Genomic DNA, 20,419 nt, shown 5'->3' with positions numbered 1-20,419 from the left:
CGCTGTCCATTTATAACAGTATATCCAACTTAATAATTTTACAGTTACTATTACAGAAACATGAAATAGTCATCATATGACTTCCTGAAACCATTTTTAGCTTTGGAATTCTTGTCGGTATTCAGAAGGCGAGAAACAGCATCATACTTATCAACAGCTGTTATTGCACACGCAGAAAATTTGAAATCTATTACTACTGGGATGCAGATATCACATTATATGTGATCTTCTTAGGTGGCGTCTAGATATATATAGCGTTGAGAAAGCTATATTTTTAATGATGCCATTAAGTATGTGAATTGAAAACTATGATCTAAAATAATTTTCATTTCAAATACTTTTATATCAAATTTCATTGATAAAATAATGTTCAATCAATCATTTTCGCTTTAATACATAGAAAACATTGATTAGGGGATGTTTTCCAGTGTTTCCTTTTACATTGATAAGACTCTGTGCAAAACAGAAACTATATTTGTGATTTGTACATAGTTCTTGCTTTTAAATTTTACTGTAGTTGTGTACTGTTTACTGAATTTTAGTGTAGCAGAAGCTGTCGTCATGGTGTACCCTATCCGTCTAAATTCTGTTCTGCCTTAAACTTAACGGTCGTCACAGTGTAAGTAACGGTCAACACATCGACCTGCTTATTCGAATGTCCTCTGCTCATTCGAATAAAGGGGCCCACCAGCGGCCGAGCGGTAAAGACGCTGAACACTGGTAGTTCGGTCTGAGGTTCGAATCCCGCGAACGGGCTGGCTGCATGGGCGTTTTCGTGGTTTTCCCCATGTGTAACGTGTATACGAGCCAGTTTCCCTTAGAAAGTCCTCCACGAAAGGCATCCCTCCCTTTAGGCAGATAGCCCTCGTGTGCTTTGCCATAATTAAATACACCAAACACACCAAACACCATTCGAATAAAGGCACGGTTTATTTCAACTATTACTTACTCCCAAACTCCTACAATGTGCTATAATTCGTAATCTTCCTAATGGTCGCCTGATTATTTTCTGGTCTTCTTCCAATCGCGTTTAGATCGTGAGAGGCATGAATGTAAGGAATTAAAGGCATGCTTCCTGTGGGCTTTTGTCTGGTACGCTGAATATTAAATTCTGGGGCCAAATGTTCATCTCAGTAAATGAGCACATTTAGGTAGATTCACTAGGTCGAGCTGTCCTTACTTTACCTATTTACTTTAAAGGTCTTTAACTGTAGAAAGGGAAAAGGCTGCGTATGTCAGGATATTCGAAGAATCAATTTTATCGGTTATTTGTGCTTCCGATTGCTGTATGAAAACAGCTCGAAATTACAGTTCCTTTTATTAATGCTCTGCTTCAAGCTGAGTATACGAAGGTGCAGACGTTAAATGAATTAAAAATTAATTTTAATATTAAATAAAAATCGAAACTTTAGCGTTCCGCTGCGTGGGATCACCTCCCGCTTATTGACTGCTTCATCCAGCAAAGGCGGAGCGACGTTTTTCAAGGGCAGCAGGAGAGCACTCTTTCTTCGCCTTGACCTCCTTTCGACTGACAGCTGCACGGACGACTTTACAGGATACACTCCAGATAATGCTCTCTAGAAATTCAATATCATTCATTGTTCCCGATCGCTGCGTTTTGTTACACTGTGGTAACAGCTATTATAAACGAGGTACAGCAAATTAATACTTTTCTTTTCAGTCCTTGATCATAAAAATCGCACTCCTTTTATAAAGCTGTAATCAGCTGAGTTTCAGTTCACTTTTGCGATTAGGATTTTATCTTTTAAATGTACTCAGTTATTCTATTTCGGCGCCTCAGCTGTTTCCCCTCTCACTGTTTATACATAATATAATTTCATACTATTAAGATATATCAAGCAGCCTATTGTAGGGATGGACTGAAAATCTTTTTCTGAAGAATAACTTTATAAATGCTCTTAGTGGAAACGTGTTTTTTTTTTTTTTTTTTTTTTTTTTAACTTTGTAGTCACAAGAATAAGCAATTAAATAATTTTATAACAATTCCTTTAAATATTCAAAATCAGCTCAATAGCATCCTGTTAGTAATTCATTCTAAAATTTCAGGTATTTGTCCGCACGGATAAAAAGCTCTATTATACCTCGTCTGTACTAAGGAAGGCTAGTAATATTTTTGAGTTATAAAAGTAAGTTAAGAAAAAGCATCGAATGTCAACTAGCAAGAATATGACGTCCACTGATATTCATTTTCCGGTAGAAAGGAATTACAATCCGTAATATAAAATATTATAGGACTATAATTTATCGCTGACATTTCTCACTTATTAAATCGTTTTACATTTTTAATGAGAAAAAATGAAAATTTGAAAAATCCTCTATTTGAGGAATCAGAGGGATTGTTCATTTTAATTCATGAAAAAAATTACATCAAAGTTAAGATTTTAAATTCATTAAAGTTGATATTTTTTTAACGGTTAGATTATTTTTATCACATTTTTCTTGACTACGTTTAAGTAACTTAAAACAAATTTATTCTAATTTTGTTAGACTATTGTAATAGATGTTCTTTCAGATTTAAAGTTTGAGCTGTAAATCATCAAATAGTATATTAAACCTATTAAAGCTTCTATTAATTTATTGGCCAAACTTTTCAGTGGATCTGTATTTGAGAAAATCTAAGGTAAAGTGTTTTTCCAGTGTAGTGTCTCCCACTGTGGTGTTGAGGGAAATGAGAAAGAGCACCTTTTTCCAAAAAGAGGTAGCAGTTTAATTCAGAAACCAAACAGAAATTTGCTCTTTCATTCTTCAAAACTGGAGATTAAAAGAATCTTCAGACGGTCCTTTCATACAGTGTCTGCTCACTCTTCCTGTTTACTAAATCCTTGAACATCCTCAGCACTAGTTCTCATTTTGCTCCTGATGCTCCTCGTGCAGCTGCGGTAACCACTTTTAGACTGTTGACTGGACACAGCTGTCTCCGTATCTATTTATTCGTTTTAATATTATCGACTCTTCTGTGTGTATTTTGTGTTCAAATGGACAAGATAGGAGGGCTGCTCACATTGACGAATGCTTCGTATTATCCAGTTTTAATTGTCTTTTGGAAAAATATTATACGCAGCCTAATGACTTAGTGGCCAACAGGCAGACATTTGATAAATAAAAAATAATAAACGTTTCATAAACTATGCCGTTTTTTGAAACTCATTATTCTAATCCCTCTTTTACCATGTATCAGAATATCATTCCATCTAAGAATTTTTTTAAGTGCTGCCTTTCAAACAATAAGAAAAAGTGAAAATTGAAAATTTTCGTTTTAGTATGCTACAAAAATGCATATAAATTTAAGGTTTATTGTAATATTTAATAAATATGTATTATTTGTATATTCATCAATATATAAATTCCAATATTTAGTAAATATAATTAAATAAATATTTCTGTTGCTTTCTTTTTACCTACATGCTTTTCCTTTTTTCAGCAATTCTGAGTCATAAGATTTCAACCGCGCCTTAGCTGTCTTTGTGAGGAGGTTTCTTTGTGAGTCTTACCATTCTGAGATCGTGAATCGTATTCTTCGTAAAAATTGTAATTATCCCCCCCTCTCCCAGGAGATTCCTTAAGGGTTGAAGCCGCTGTTCCGAAAAATCTCTTCTGAATGTGTCACACGTGTTTAATCAAACGAAAAATTTATTATTCATCTATCAGTTCAGCGCGCTATATTTCAAGGTTCATCATAACTTTCAGCTGAGGACAGTAGTATTAAAAATACTTAAAAGAGACAAATAGGTCAAAAAGGCCTCCAGAAAGTGGTCAAATTTCTGTCTGTATTTTTGGTTTGTCGGTTAAACATTTCAGCAACTATATCGTTTTTGAAACTTACGTATATATTATGGATAGATACGTTCAGCATAAGAATTACAAATAAGTTTCAAAGGTAAAAATTATTTGAACCCTCTTTTTTTTTAACTTATCAATAGTTTAATTTATTCGTACTTGGTTTTTAAAAAGGTAAAAATGTGTCAGTATCCATCATAGAATTGATGCAAAAAGAGTTAATTACTACAGGTAAAAATGATCATTTTATGATGATTTTATTGTTTGTATGCCTTCAGTTTCTACAGTGTCGATCTACAGCATCTGTCTTCAGTTTACACAGTGCAAACCTCTTTGTTCCTCAATAATATTTGTCTTAAACTCAAATCTGCTCTGTTTTTAGTTTATTCTCCAGTACAGTTATTACTGATGAGCCAGAGAAATGATATTCTAATTCATCGTTTCTCGTTTCGTCCTCTGCTAATTCATCCTCTTTTCAAAATAGTGCTACTTCATCTTCTAAAATCCACTTTCTCCTTGGCTGTAACTCGTAGTGACGGGGAATCATTTCCATGTTTTCATGTGCTCAGAATTCACTGCTTGAGACAAAGGACACTGGCTTTCCATTAGTAATTTTCTGTTATAATTACATTGAAACTTATAAACAACTGCAAGGAATTTTTTCCCACAAAATTTAACGGTAAGAGAAAGTGACAATGTATTGTTTAGTCCGTGCTGCATTGTTTAGTCCGAGTCAGTCATTTGACTGGGCGTTTCATTTGAGAGTTTGATAATCCTATAAATAAAGAGAGAGAACCCACCGCAAATGGTTTTAGGAGACGGTTTAAAAAATTAGGTTTCCGTTGGGATAAGTATATTCCATTAAATGGGACTTATGGTTAAAACTGCATTGTAATATAAAACTGAAAATTCATTAAATAAATAAATTATACTTGACTTCCTAGAATTTGGAAGCATCGTATATAGTTTACCATAATCAATTAACCAACTTTCGAGAGGTATTTATGAAACATCTTTTTGAATATTTTTTCTAGCTTTCAAAAAATTTTAAATATTCACTTTTTTTGTTGTTCTTGTTGAAGTTCTGTTTTGTATTATTTGCATTATTCTTCTGATGCGTCTAAATCAGATCTGGCAACTCATCAGATAAAATAAGTACACTGCCAGTAAATTTCCATATCCACCGGTTTTTAATTTATCTAAATTTGGATTTTTCTCAAATGTGGTTTTAGAAGAAATAGAAAATGCAAAGAAGAAAATTTTGATGAAAAGTTAAAAAAAAAAAATTAACTTTTCATCTTTTAACGAAACTTGAAATTATGCATTGAGTGAATTTTCTGATTAACTTCTGTTTGTGTGATCAGTTTTAACCTATTAAGGAGATCTGTAATGTAATTTACGAAGAGATGATTAACTTTTAATTAGTAAATCTTAGTGTTTAGTTTTTGCTTTTAATCCGTAATGGTATACTTAAATGGCATATCACTAAGTTATTCAGCTTAATTGTAGACATACTGATCATTAATCTTATTTTTATCGTGTTTGCAAACGCTTTGGTAAATAGAAACTTTTCTTTTTTACCTGGATATTCGTTAGAGTAAAATGTTAAAGGAATTATGAGATCAAATAAAAGTGGATAAAAAGATATGAAATAAAATTAAAACTTAGAACATTAAGTTGAATATTTATTTTTTATAGAATTTATCTTAATCATATTATAATTTTCTTTTTAACCCGAATGATGCATTATAAAGAGATCTTAAATCAAAGTTGTCAAGTTTGGAGTCTTGATATCGCGTCCCTACGCGATATGAAAACTTCCTGGTTTTATATATTTCAAGATTGGACTCTTTAATAAATATATGTATAGTTAAACGTATTTAGTGTCCCAAGTTGCTACAATCCGAGTGACTATACTTTTAGCATAGATACACACCTATATTACATAACTATAAATACACACACACACACACATATATATATATATATATATGTATGTGTATAAACATACTTTTTTAATATATATAATACTGTTAGTAGACTCACCAGCGGCCGAGCGAGATAAAGCCGCGGAACACTGGTAGTTCGTTCCAGGTTCGAATCCTGGCAGACGGGCTGGCTGCATGAGCGATTTTGTACTCTTCCCTGTGTACCGTGTGTACGAGCCAGTTTCCCTTTGAAAGTCCTCCACGAAGACATCCCTCGCTTTGGCAGATAGCTCTCGATTGCTTTGCCATAAACAAATAAACCAAACCAACAAATGCTTTTAATATAGTTACTCGTCTGTAATTATATTCATTATATATTTAAAACTACACAATGTTTAATCTCCCTTATTTCAGAATCTAACAAATGTAAGTGTTGGATAGAAAGTATTGGCGACTTATCGGTAATTTCGAAACTACTTTATTACTGTATAAATAAAAATACTTACAATCCCTCAATATAATCGCCTGTCGTGTTTACCATCTTCTGCCAAGTTAGTGGAAGACATTATCTATCATCAACACATCATCTTCTGTTCATGCTCCACGGTAAACAACCTAAAGCATGGATAACATTATCTCTACTGTTGCAATGTATTTCTCGCAGTGCTGCTTTTATTTTTTGCGAAGAGGTCGCAGTCACACGGATTCATATAGGGTAAGGGGAATATGTGATCTAGCCCCTTCCTCATCGCCGCCGTCGCAGGAGATTCCCTAACAATACTCGCACTATGACATCAAGTACTTTCACAGACAAGGATAAAATTCGTTGGAGACTCTCATCGTTCAACATACAGAAGAATACGACGACATTTGTTGGGGTAGTGTATTATTATGTGAGTTGTTCTAATATTGCCCGTTGCCACCATCGTAACAGATTCATAACAGAGTTCGGATTAAGACACCATGCACTGGCATGGAGGAGGATGTTGAATTTTTACTTATTGAATTTTCACTAACTGCCGCGTGAAGCGGACAAGACGCAACGGCACCTGAGGGCTACTACTGAACAGCCAGGAGGAGGATGTTATCTGTCTGCGGAAAATATTATCGCTTTTTTCTCCTGATTGCTGAACACAGATGATGTCTGAAGCGACGACTTCCATCCTCCTCTGCGACGATGCACAGTGTATCATATTTTTGATTGGACTGTCTGCCTTTGAGAAAGATTTTGTGTTTAATTAATTGACAGGGCACATGAAACATGAAGGATGTCTTTATGGACTGCTTTTACCTGAACCTGACTACCTTTACGTTATACATATGAAAAATCTCGAGTAGCGAGTCTTTTCTTTAAAATGTTATTTGCATGAAAATATGTAATTTTTACAAAACAAGCATTTTTAGCACATTATTGCTTATTATTGCGGAAATGATATCGTCTTCTTCCCATTTGTACCCTTAGAAAGAGAATAAATGAACTGGGAAGAAATGATTTCTGCTTCAAACAAGGAATATAAAGAGCAGAGAATAATTCAGTGTTGGAAATTCTATTTTCTGATTCTAGTTTTTAGTCCAAAGGGGCAATATAAATCTTCCATAGAATATGGGCATGTGGAAGCCCTAATTTGAATTTGAAATTTGTTTTATTGTCTATTTCAGATTTTGTAACACTTCAACGAATTTTTGATTAGAAAACTAAACTATTTCAAAGCAAGCAATGACAACACTGTAAAAAAAAAAAAAAAAAAAAGAAAAAGAAAAAAAAAAAAAAAAAATTATCTCCAGCGCGCCAGACTCTGTATCCGAAATTCTAAAGATATGCTCATTTTAAAATTAATTTGCGATATTGCTGTTGAACTAAATTTCATAGTTTGAGTACGTTGAACATGATATTTAATAAATAAAGGTAACACACAAAACGTTAAAAAAAACGCCCGTTTAGACGTAATTTAAAATCTGAAATCTCTCAGATTTTTCTTTCTTTTTATTATTATTATTTTCTTGTTAGTGTTGTTGTTGGCTTTGTTTAATCCAAGTTTTTCCTAATGGTATCCAAAATATGACCCACATAAAAAAGAAAAGAAGCTGAAGAAGGCGCTTTAACAATAATGAATCAAAATTCATTTAAAAATTAATTTATTAATAATAGTAGATATCAGCATAAGCTAGGGATTTGAAAGTAGAGGTTGGAGTTTGTTATTAATGAGGTAAGGAAGGAAAGAGTAGGCTGAGATAGGGAATACTGTCATCTCCCCACCTCCCAAACTGGCGTTTGGGTCTGAGGTTAGAAGGACATAGGGAAATTGGGGAAAGGAATTCCTGTGCAGATGACATAGAAGAAGGGAAAGGTGGACAAAACGTCATTTTTTGGTGAAGCAACTACGTAACTAGTATGAGTCGATGCAATCGTAATCTATTAGTAAAAATGAAAGAACAACTGCGAATAATCCATTATAACAATAAAGAGAACATTATCCGGGCTTTACGGCGGTCACTGTGGAAGATCAACAGAAGTGGAAGTGCTGATGCTTCCGGTAACTTGGAAGAAGGTGGTAGACATGGCAAACGACTGTATTGAAGAACTGTGAAATGAAGGATTGTGTGGATGGAAAATGCGAATCAAATTTTAAAAAATGCAAAGACCGTCATTTTGGAAAAAAACAGTTAGCAATACTGCTGCCGGTGAAGAAACATTTAATTTCTCCTAGAAAGGCCAAACAGTGAATGGAATTGTTGACAACGAAACTAAATTAACTCAAATTTCTTTTAAGAATGCTCTAGCTTTATTGTTTTGCTGAATGTGTCAGCCAATATTCGAAAGATCCCAGATAAGTTCATACTTAAAAAAAAAGTTGAATAATTCCTCTCAAACAACCACAAAGAAATTCTTTTAACAAAAAAACAAAAAAAAAAGTTTAAATTGTCTTCTCATTCCGTGTTACTTTAAATTAAAAAAGCGAGTTTTTTTTTTTTTTTTTTTTTTAAATCTAACATTTAACCTAACAGCAGTTGAGTGTGCTTTTCCAAAATCGCATTAGACGTTTAATTTATGCACCCGACTGATGCCTGATAAGATTTATTTTCTGTTAAGCATCTTGTAATTAAGAAATGTTTAGCTAATAGCAGAAACAAAATCCTCTTTATACTGGTGCTTCCAGTTTAGTTTTTTTCCCCTTTTCTTTTTCATCAACGTAGAAAATACTAGCTCATCTACATCGAACATCAATCAACAACAAAGCTTGTTGACTGATGAAGGTTATTAGGAAGAAAATCTAATAGGGTTCAAGGTGTGTAATGAATGCGACTCTTGAAAACATGTAGATAAATGATTAGTATTAAAATATATCAAAATATAATAGACGATTTGTTTATTTAATCATATGTAAATGACTGTAAAAAAGTCCTTAGAAAAAATTTTAAAAATATTTGTTAAGAAGATAAGTTAAGCGAAGCTGTCAATTTCGTCCTTACTTTTTTAAGGAGTGATGCAACTTTTCCAAATGTTGAAAAAAGGTGCTAGAGCAGTTTTTTCTAATACGCACCTCAAAATGGCAGTCATTTTATAAATTAAATTGAAACGTCTTCTAAAAATGCGGAAACGGAGTTCCGGCTTTAAACTAGTTAAGATTATCAGTTTGTAAATAATGCTTTCAATTTAGCTCTTTGCGTTTCTGAGCAAACCCGCCCCAATAGTGGTCGAATGTTTAGTCCGCTGAATACTAGTAATTCAACCTGGGTTCGAACACAGGTTAACGTGTTGGCTTTCATGGCTTCCGCATAAATATGGCTGAATATGAGCCATTTTCTCTTTAGAAGTCCTCCACGATGGCTGGTGTGGTTTATTTAATTATAGCAAAACACTCGCGGGACTAACTGCCAAAGGGGAAAGGATGCCTTTGTGGAGGATTTCCTAAGAAAAACTCTTTCGTATACACGTTACATATCGGGAAAACCACGGAAATGCCCATGCAGCCAGCCCATTCACCGGGATTCGAACGCGGAACCGAACTACCAGTATTCAGATACTTTATCGCTCGGCCGTTAATGAGCTCCTCCACAGTGACATCTTTCCCTTAAGCCAGATAGTTTTCGTGTGCTTTGCTCTTAAAATAACCTATCCTGCTCTAGCTAGATCTGAGGAAAACCGCAGTCAGATTAAAAAAAATACGGAAATTTCAGCGTTATTATATTTTAGATATATTTTTAAGTTATTAAAAGACAGAAAAATCAATATCGCTATGCATTTAAAGGTTAATATTTTTTGGAAACTGAGTTCATGTTACGTAATATGAGATTTCTCAGCACTGTGAGCAGAACAGTTCTCTGAAAAGTGATTTAAGAGGAAAAGTAAAGGTTTTGTTTACCATCTGAAGAACCTATCATGTTTTAACTCTTTGCACTCCAAGAACTCTTCTCAGACGTACACAATGGTTGGCTTTGTGCTTGAAGTGAACCTCTCTGTCACATCAATAATAATGGTATTGAAAAATAAATTATCCAAGTTCTGACAAAATATTAGTTGAGCAACAACACTGCAGAAATTGAAAGGATGTTAAACATAAAATTGTCTTAAAATGGTATTTCCCTGTCATTCAAAAGTTGCAAACTTCCTCATCACTTAAATGAGGGGTGGCAGGATACTTTCTCTAATATAGACAGAAATTTAACCTCCTGTGTGATATCAGGCTTGAAGTGTTGTATCACTTTCTTTGTGTTTCTGGTATTATCCCTCAGAAAGAGTTTAAGCGATAATATCAAACATGGGCACCCATAAAACTTCTTATAGGAAGGCTGTACCTGTTGTTCATCTGACAATCATCACTGCAATAAAATTAATTTAATCATGAACAAGCTAATGTTGTTTATCGGATTGAACAAGAAATAGGAATCTATATGTTTTCCCTGTGAACATGCTTGCGATAATAATTGTTATCATTAGGCTATATTATAGTAATTACTTCCTTGAACTTGAATTATCACATTCAGAATATTATTTAAGAAAATGCAAGAAGAAACTAACAAAAAATGCTCTGTTTAAATATGTAGTTAATACAAAAACATATAATATTAACACTAGAACAGCCGAATTTCAGACTAACCGAAAACCGCCATTGGGGGTCAATTTGACCCTCATAAGAAATGTAAGTAGAAACACAGTAAATGATTGAAATGACCACATAAAAGAGTTTTTAGAGGTTTTTATTTATTTTTTATACTTTAGAATTTTTTTTTTCGTGCAATCTTTCAATGTAAGATTACAAAAACAAAAACAAAATCTTTGAAAAACAAACAAAAGATACAAATGCAAAAAGAGGAAAATAGAACATATGCAAAAAATTACAAAAAACATAAATTGGGAATAAACACGCAATGTTTTCCAAAGTTTGCTATACATTACCGCAGGTGATACAATATGAACGCTTGACTGTGACAGCAACACATTTACCGCAAATTGGTTTCTGGCATCCCTCACAGCTGACAACAGTCTTGTTTTGTCCCTTGGAACTTTAAAATGCACATTTCTTTCCTTTAAGTGTCTGTATTTGAGCGATTGGGGGGGGGGCATCTGTTGCGTAGTGCACCAACTCGTAGTTCTTCCATGAGTGCAAGAATAAATTCTCGACGGGAAATTGAGGTGCCCAAGGATTCTTTGAATATAATCCAAGCATTGAGTTCAGCAATGTCAAGGACGTTGTAAAAAACATGTACAGGCAACCTGTGACTTCCACTACTTGTACTCTATTTCCTCAGCATCTGATCTGCGACATCAATGCCACATTTTGTACTGTTGTAGTAAGTGACAGTGTTCGGTTTTTTCTTTATGCTGTCGTCAACAAACACATTACTGTGTATCGTGCTCAGAATCACGACATTCTTTCTGCTCTTGCACCTATATATTGTGAGTGTTTTGTCTCCATTTTTCAGTGCAAAAGATGAATATCGTGAAGAAGAAGTGTCACGAGCAATGGGGGTAATTCTCGCTTATTCAGAAGCATCGTCCCCACAATTGTGGTTTATTTCGCAGAAAGTTCATCTGCAAGTTTCACAGAAGTAAAAAAATTGTCAGTTGTGACATTGAGTCCAGAGTTTAGATGTGGTTGCAGTAATCTGAGAACTACACTTTCCCCAAGTTGTAAATTAGTTGGTCGTTCTTCATCCTTGCCCAGATAAGGATAACCATTCAAAACATATTTGGATTTTACATCAGTTGCTAGCCAGAATTTGATGCCAAACTTGTCCGGTTTATTCGCCATATACTGAATAAATCTACATCTTGATTTACAAGGCAACAATTGTTCATCAACGGTTATTTCTGGTCCAGGATTATAGCACAAATAACAGTTTTTCCATTAGCTTGTATCAGGTTACAGAAGCGAAAGCAAATTTGTTAGTGGCGAGACGATCAGCTCTGGTGCTTCGGACATCGAATCTCAGATACCGCATTATTTCACGGAACTGCTTGCGTGACATTGTTTCTTTGAACACAGGTGGTCCTCAATTCTTGTTCCACAAATCATCTGCACAAAGTTTTGAATGGCCTAGTGCTCCTAGTGTCGTTTTTCTTATGAGGGTCAAAATGACCCCAGTTGGCTGTTTTAGGTATATCTGCGATTATTTGCTTAAATAATTAACGTAGAAATATGAAAAATTGGCATAGTATACTTGGAAACATTTTAGAAAAAGTAAAAAAATATCAGCTTCGAAGCTCATCTGTATGTTAAAAAAAAAACGCGTAAAATTGGAAGAAAAGGTCAAAATGACCCCAACGGTGCTTCTAGTGTTAATGCAGAAGTTCAGTCTGAAGCAAAGATTGTAGAAATAGAAGTTGGTGAGTATTCTGGAAACCAGGAAGTACGCGCAAAAATGAAAGAAAGTAATGAACTGAAATTGAAGTAATAAAAATGAAAAACATAGAAGGCATACTAGATATTGTGGAGAAAAACTAAAATGCAAGTGATGAAGAATTTTTTTCAAAAGATAGAATATATATCTAACACCGTTAATGATACTTTAGTTTTGGAAACTTTGGACATTTCTTTGTGGCCTTTAAATTTAACAACAGACATGCAACATTATTTGCTTAAAAATAAACCACCACTAAATATTTCATTTTTACTTTCCACTAAAAATATAGTTACAGAAATTGGGAAAAACTGTAATTCGGTCATTAAAGAAAAGTATGTTTATTCGCAATAAAGCAAATGTGAAAAAGTTGAACAAGAATGGTTATTCTATATTCCAAAACGAGCAACTTTTACAGAAGGATATTCGTATTGGGAAAATGCAAACGTAAGAGTGCAAGAACATGAAAATTCTACTGATCATTCTATTAAAATTTTAATACAAGAAATTTAGTTCAGGGACGTCTAGGTACTATCGTTAAAAAGCAGTATTTAGAAGAAATAAAATATTGGAGAAAAGTACTGCTACGGGTAATAGCAACAATAAAGATTTTGGCTAAAATTTCTCTTGCATTTCGTGGCAGTGATGAACTCTTTTCTGCTTCCCATAGTGGGAATTATATAGTAATTAATTGGAGCTCTAGAATATTTGGCAGAATTGATGAGTTTTTAGCTTCGCATATAAAACAAGTTCGGATCAACTGGAAGAGGGAACGTGAGTTATCTTTCATCAACTATTTGCCATGAATTTATTGAAATAATGAACAAAAAATGTTACAAACATTCGTGTCAGAAGTTAAAGCAGCCAAATATTTTTCAGGTATGATTGACTCTACCCCTGATAAACACACGTGGACTAATTAACTTTTATATTGCGTTATATATCAGAAACTGGAATCGCAAAAAAGAGATTTTTTTGGATTTTTACCAATTTATTCGCACACAGGACAATCATTAGAAAATGAAGTTTTAAAGAACCCTGAAATATTAGGTCTGGATATTTGCAACTGTAGTTAACAAAGTTACAACAATGCGGCAAATATGTCTGGAAAATGCAAAGGGCTCCAAAACCAGATTAAAAACATAGTCAAACAGCCCATTACGTTCCTTGTGCTTCACATTCGTTAAATCTGATAGTAAGTATTGCTTGTGAATCATGTTTGCAGGCAACAACATATTTTAACTTATTGGAGAACGTTTATACATTTTTTTGGCATCTACTCATAGGTGAAACACCTTAGAAAAAAGTTTTACAGCAAATAATAAACATTTTACAGTAAACAAATTATGTACTGCTAGATGGTCTTGTAGAGCTGATGTAGTTAAAGCAATTCGCTTTGGGTTTAACGAAATAAAATATGCTCTATTTGATATATCTCTAGATAAATCTCAGAAATGTTCTGTAAAACTGGAATCCCGAGAAATAGCAAGCAAAATTAATAATTTCGAATTCATTTTAATAACAATTATTTGAGATAAATTATTTCCAGAATAAATGCAAGCTGTGTATCCTTACAAGACTCTGCTATGTCAATCTCGTTTGAGGAAATTATTTTTCATAATCATTTATTTAATTACGTGAATAATTACATGGTTTTCCCATGTGTAACGTATATACGAGCCAGTTCCCCTTGGAAAGTCCTCCACGAAGGCATCCCTCCCCTTAGGCAGATAGCCCTCGAGGCTTCTCCATAATCACACACACACGTGAATAATTACGTTAATAGTTTAATTATTTATATAATTACGTTAATAGTTTAAGTAATTTTTAATTATGTTAATAGTTTAATTATTTATTTAACTACCTTAATAGTTTAATTATTTATTTAATTACGTTAACAGTAGTTTAAGAAATTTATTTCCGAAAATAGAAGTGGAGGCACTATACGCGTCAGAATTAAAAACTTATTCCGATACTAATAAAAGGTCGCGAAAACGGTAAGAATTTTTTGATACAGTTCATCATGATGAGGACGACAAAAGTTCATGTAATCAGGGTCAAAAAGCCTTTAAAGGATAAACAAAAGTTAAAACTACGTAACAAAATGACTACGTAACAAAAGTTACAAAAACAATAATGAGATTTTTAAAATATTTCATACAAACTCAGTGACAATATATTATTTGAATCTGGAAGATACCGCATTACTAAAAAAATGGTACAGTGAAGACACGACACAAAAGAATTGGATGAGGAACTGTTACAATTTCTATTACTTTGTAAAAGTTGTTAAAATTTAACCTTGCCATCTGGCATGCTGATATTTACAAAGACTACAAAAATTGTATCTACATTTCAAAATATGGAAATCGTATTACATATATTTTTAACTTTGCCTGTATCGAATGCATCTGGTGAAAGATTGTTTTCGGTGTTAAAACGCGTAAAAACTATTTACAGAACTCGTAAAGCTAAACAAAATTAGCTTCTTTAGTTGTACTCTACATAGAACAAAATATGTTGGACAATATTAATTACGAATAAATAATAAATTTGAAGAATTGAAAGCCAGAAAAAAAGTAATCATTTTTTTTCAAAACTCGGGTTTTGACATTTAACAGAATAAATTTATTTTTCTTAATTTCTGATATACAAACAAAAAGTTCCAGTTCTATTGATTCATAATGAAACGCATGTTTATAATTATACTAACAATGGAAACTGTATTAAAGATTTTTGAAAATTGACTATTTTTGTTAATTATTATTATATACCTATAATTTATTAATTTGTTAGAAAGTTCCCATAAAAATTACATAACACCCCGGGTGTAGAAACCCGGTAGGAAAAAATGTCTAGCGCCCTAAAATAGGTTAATCCGTCCCAGTTCATTGTAATATGTATGCTAATTTTTTGACTCCCAACTAATATTACTGTTTTTATGAAAAAAAGAAACTTTCGCCTACTTTGAAATGAATACCAGCCACCTCTGGTATTAATAATTATTATACGAAATATTTTCGTGTAATAATTATTTCGTATAATAATTTCGTATAATAATAAATAAATGTTCTTTCTGATTCAGGTAACGAATGATTATCATTGAATTACACCGATTTCCGCAAACCAATAAAAAATCTATATGTAACCAGTAAAGTAATACCGAATTTTGGTGCCGTGTGGAAATCAGTAAGAGTCGCAGCAATATATGTAATTCTATGGCAATAGGTGTTTTAGAGTGGCCTGGTTATTTCCTGTTGTAAGTGGGAATAATGATATTCAAAATAATCATTTCTTGCGAACTATTTCGAGACTTCATTTGCCGAACTAATTGCAATTGAAAAGAAAGGGGTGGCTTTAAGTAGACCAAAGTACCTATAGATTATTGGGAATTTTTCTGAAGTATGTAGCCTGAGTAATCAATTTAATAAGCATTGAGTGCTACGTGAAGTTTTAGTAAAGGAAGACTTATCAAATGTGTGAATGAATAAATGTCTATTAAGTATACCTATTTTACTATCTTGCAGCTCCTGACAGCTATTTACCATTTCTAATGAGAGTAAACGTTTTACGAAGTTGATCTCTCGTAACATAAAAAGAGTTGTAAACTGGGCATAAAGATATGAGAATTAGGCTGAATACCAATGGAAATCCATGGTATTTAAACATAAGTTCAAATATTAAATTCAAAGTGATTTCAGCTATTTTTTACTTTCAAATGTTAATGACAATGCTCAGATAAACAACAACAAAATCCTCAACATCTACATTTCATTTCAGTTGACGATGAATGGAGGCACCTGATCTTTACTTACAGTCCCACATCCATCATGAACTAGATTTAATTTTAAATGACGAAAACTAAATTTTTACATTTTTCATATTGCAATATATAATGTTAATGAATACATTTTGATATATATTTACATGAAAGAGGAATGCAACTCTTAAATTTAAATAAAATGCAATTATATTAAAATCAATAAAGTCTACAATTCATGGAATCCAAAAAGTTCGATCAAACATTCATAAAATCGATTGTACAAGAAATTATAGTATCGTCATTATGTCAATACATATTATGCTTATAAAAGAAAGTTATTATGTGTGAATTTATAAATAAAATAATGAAATTTTAAAAGAAGAGGTAAGTATGTTACTATTACATCCATGTTTGTAATGATGATGGCAGTTATCTTTTCCCAGGTCAGAAAATAGATTCATAATTTTACAGATTTTAAGAATAAAATTACTTTTCTTAATAAGGAATCTTTTGAAAGGAGTGGCATTAGCTGCAGGAAATTTAATATGGTATTCTTTCGTTAAGAAACATTCCAACTATATAATGATTTGGAGATCCTATGCCCCCAAAAGCACAATAATTAGTATTAATAAATCTATATTTATTGTAAAACGTTGCCAAGATCCCAAGAACCAAGAACTCTGGTTTCCTTCCCAATCTTCGCAAAATGTTCCTTCAAAAGGAAGCATGTGCTCTACTTCTGCCATCTGTTGCACATAATCAAACTTAAAAGGGTTATTATTAAATCTTCTTGACGAAACACATACAGCGGAAAAACATGTACACGTAAATAAATAGAATTGACGACCACAGAAATTGCAGGTGAGTAGAATTCTGCTGGGTTTAGACTACTCATTGAAATCGAGGGCTAAAAGTTCTCTATTAAGTGGCAATATTATTTTCTAATAAGAACGGTTTTTTATTCAGATCCTAATTTTAAAGCCCAAGTGAGTTCGTTTAACGACTTGGAAACTAGCAACCAAAAAAAAGAGCCGCATTATTGCTTTCTATGCTATCTTCTGAAATATTAAAATGCGTTGAAATCTGATCCCAAAGAAAGTAAATTATAAAATCTGCAGAAGCGGTTTTTAACTCAGAATTTTCTCAGAATGGCAAATATCTTTTTTTTTTAATTTGGAGAATATATAATTATTTGAAGAATGTATTCATTTTGGTATTCTGAAAACTATGCATTTAGTTTATAAAAATTTTGCACTTGTAGTTACTGTTTCTTTCGAAATGGACTCAAAACTTCACCGCTTAAATTTTTGTACTGTATAAGGTATTTCTCCCGCCTTCTTAACATGCTTTCATGGTGTAATGGTCAGCACATTCGACACGTATTCCAGAGGTCCGTGGTTCGAGTCCCGGTGAGGGCATAGCTCATTTTTCATCTCTCCTGCTTCGAAACAACCTGATGTCTCTACACTACTTAAAATATTTAATGCTTGAATACCTTATGTGTATTAATGTATTATACCGTTGACCGTGAAAATGTAAACAAGCAGCGCGATTTATCGTCAGTGAATGGATGAGCATGACGCCACAACAGAATCGTGACAGCTGTGGTTTTGTTTGATGTCATTCTAATTGTTTCTCGATAAGCCACCTTTTATTTTTTTTAAACAAGGTATAAATTAACCTTCATTGCAACACATTTTTCTTGCATTATGAAAAAAAAAACGAGTTCTATAGCTATAGAATCAATTCTGTGGCTGCATTCCGCTTCATTTAGAGCTGGCCGAGAGAATTAACATCTGTTCAGACAAAACAGTAATGGATTAGAAACAATCATTTAAGGGAAGTTTGTACTCATAGCTTTCTAAACAGAGCTTCTGGTAAAATCGAATGGCGTAATAAAACAGTAGAAATCGACGAAAACATTTTTACGAAGCGGGTCGAATACTTCCGCAGCTGTGGCTTTTTGGTGGACTGTACAAAGAGATTGATGAATGTTTTATGGTAAGAGTTGCGGACAGAAGTGTGGCTCAGAATTTCTCAACAACGGTTAGCGCATCTTTGGCCAACTTTCATAATTCAGCGTTAGGCAACATTCATCGTTGACTGGACTGGGTAATGTTTGAGAATAAATGAGTTGCTTGAAATGCTAATTTTTTAATCATAATGCACATGAAAATCGATTATCCAAATCGATCCTGATCTCACTGCAATCAGAAAGTTAAAGCTATGCTGTATCGGAAATAGTGCATTTTTTTTTCCTTGAATTCTTAAATTCTAAATAACTAAATGTTATTTAGAATTTAAGAATTCAAGAATTAAGAATTTAAGAATTAAGAATTTGAGATTCTTAAATAACTAAATGTATCATAATTATTACTTAAATCGATCTTCTGTAAGTACGAAATCAATTATGTCATTTGAAAAGCCCTTTTTAGACATTCCAAATCTCTATAGGGTGAATATTATGCCTTGTTGAAGGGAAAATTTCGTAATCTTAATTTTCAAGTTCACTATAAAGAAGTTAAATGGAAGTGACCGTACGTTCATGAATTTTAAAAGCAAAGCAATATCTACCGATTCTTTCTGCCAAAAACTCAAATTTTTGTTTTTTCATTGTACTATGGGCTGTTAATAGTTTCGTATTATTTCTTTTACTTTTATCTAACATACGTTATTCAAGTGGAGAATTGAAAAGAGGATACCTTGGAAAGCATGTTGCCATTTACTTCTTCTTCCTAAAATTTATTAACATTTTTTTAATATATTTTTTTTACTTTTATGTTAGAAGATTTTCCTTCTGTCTCACATTCTTCTTTCCAGTTTTTATTTTGATGGATAAAGCAATTTTTAAATGCTCTTAAAAAATTACACAAACTTTATTATAGAAAAGGGTCTATGACTGATAGGAAACAATAATTTGTAACGTTGACATAGATTGTTAATTTGATATCGGTGGTTAACGTGAGAGTATTTAATTATTGATATAAAATGCGAATAAACACTACTCTGCTATATTCAGTTCCTTTCTGTGCGCTTGATGTTTCTATATCTATCTATGTTTTGAACTCCCGCCCCGTTCGTGAAGAACACTGCGTCGAATAGTTCTATATGTATCACTCATATTCATATTTTAATAAAATATATTTTTACAGCGTTGTTTTCAAGGAGAATGCGTGCGGTATCGTCCCGCCAACCTCACACCCAGAGATGGACAATGGGGAAAATGGAAACCCTATGGTGACTGTTCACGAACGTGTGGAGGAGGGATTCAACAAGCAGTTCGAGAATGCAATTCTCCAAAGTAAATATACAATTGAATTACCTTTTATACTTATTAAGCATACATTCATATTCTTTCTGGGATATAGTTAAACCACTGAGTGATTCAAAATAATTCTAAAATGCCCAAATTTGAGTACTTCAAATTTCTCATTCATTCTTGCTGAACCATTATCATCGTTTATAGAACTTTTTTGTTGCTTCCGAAAGAATTTTTCATACGTAAAATACACAAATTTTTACCAAATTATGACTAATTCTATAACCTCTGCTGAGGATGAAAATTCTTTTCTACAAAATTAGATAAGCTCAATACTGATGCATTTGGTTGATAAAAGTTTATTAGCCTTAGAATTTAAACTATTATTTATCTTTTTGAAGCTTTCATGCTAGTTCATGCCAGTGAAGCAAAAGACTTCTGAGAGATTCTTCCAATCCTTCTGAGAGATTCGAGACCGGTCCTAACGTTATGGCACTAGCCACTCTACTGAACAAGGCGGCTCTTGTATATTATGCATAGAGATTACTGCATAAGCTTCATCCGGCTTGGATGTTCAATCATAAGATGTCAGTTGCCCACCAGTAATGGAATGGCTGAGACCACTGAACACTGATAGTTCAAATCCAGGCAGACGAACTGACTGCATGATTTTTTTCGGGGTTTTGGCTCGTGTGCAATGCAACTACGAACCAGCTTTCCTTAAAAAGAAATCATTTCTTCTCTTAAACAGATAGCCCGTGCTTTGCTTGCCATAACCGATTAAACAAACATCGGATGTCCAGCATTAGCTGAACTAACGGTGTACTA

At 33.1% G+C, this 20,419-nt stretch overlaps 1 protein-coding gene across 2 annotated transcripts in view; it reads left to right on the top strand.

Annotated features, from left to right (window-relative positions):
- LOC118185717 (A disintegrin and metalloproteinase with thrombospondin motifs 9-like) overlaps positions 1-20,419 on the top strand; it is a 690,813-nt gene that overhangs the window by 357,162 nt on the left and 313,232 nt on the right. For both annotated transcript variants that reach the window (XM_085807434.1, XM_085807433.1), the window contains one exon: positions 19,485-19,633. In XM_085807434.1, the coding sequence (XP_085663560.1) occupies positions 19,485-19,633 (149 nt within the window). The remainder of the gene's footprint in view (positions 1-19,484; positions 19,634-20,419) is intronic.

Source organism: Stegodyphus dumicola, chromosome X1 (genome assembly GCF_044657685.1).
Source record: "Stegodyphus dumicola isolate Sdum_Otavi_A_Nest chromosome X1, ASM4465768v1".
NCBI classification, from domain to species: domain Eukaryota; kingdom Metazoa; phylum Arthropoda; class Arachnida; order Araneae; family Eresidae; genus Stegodyphus; species Stegodyphus dumicola.
Note: the sequence above shows the minus strand (reverse complement) of the source record. Positions and strands in the feature narration are given on the sequence as shown.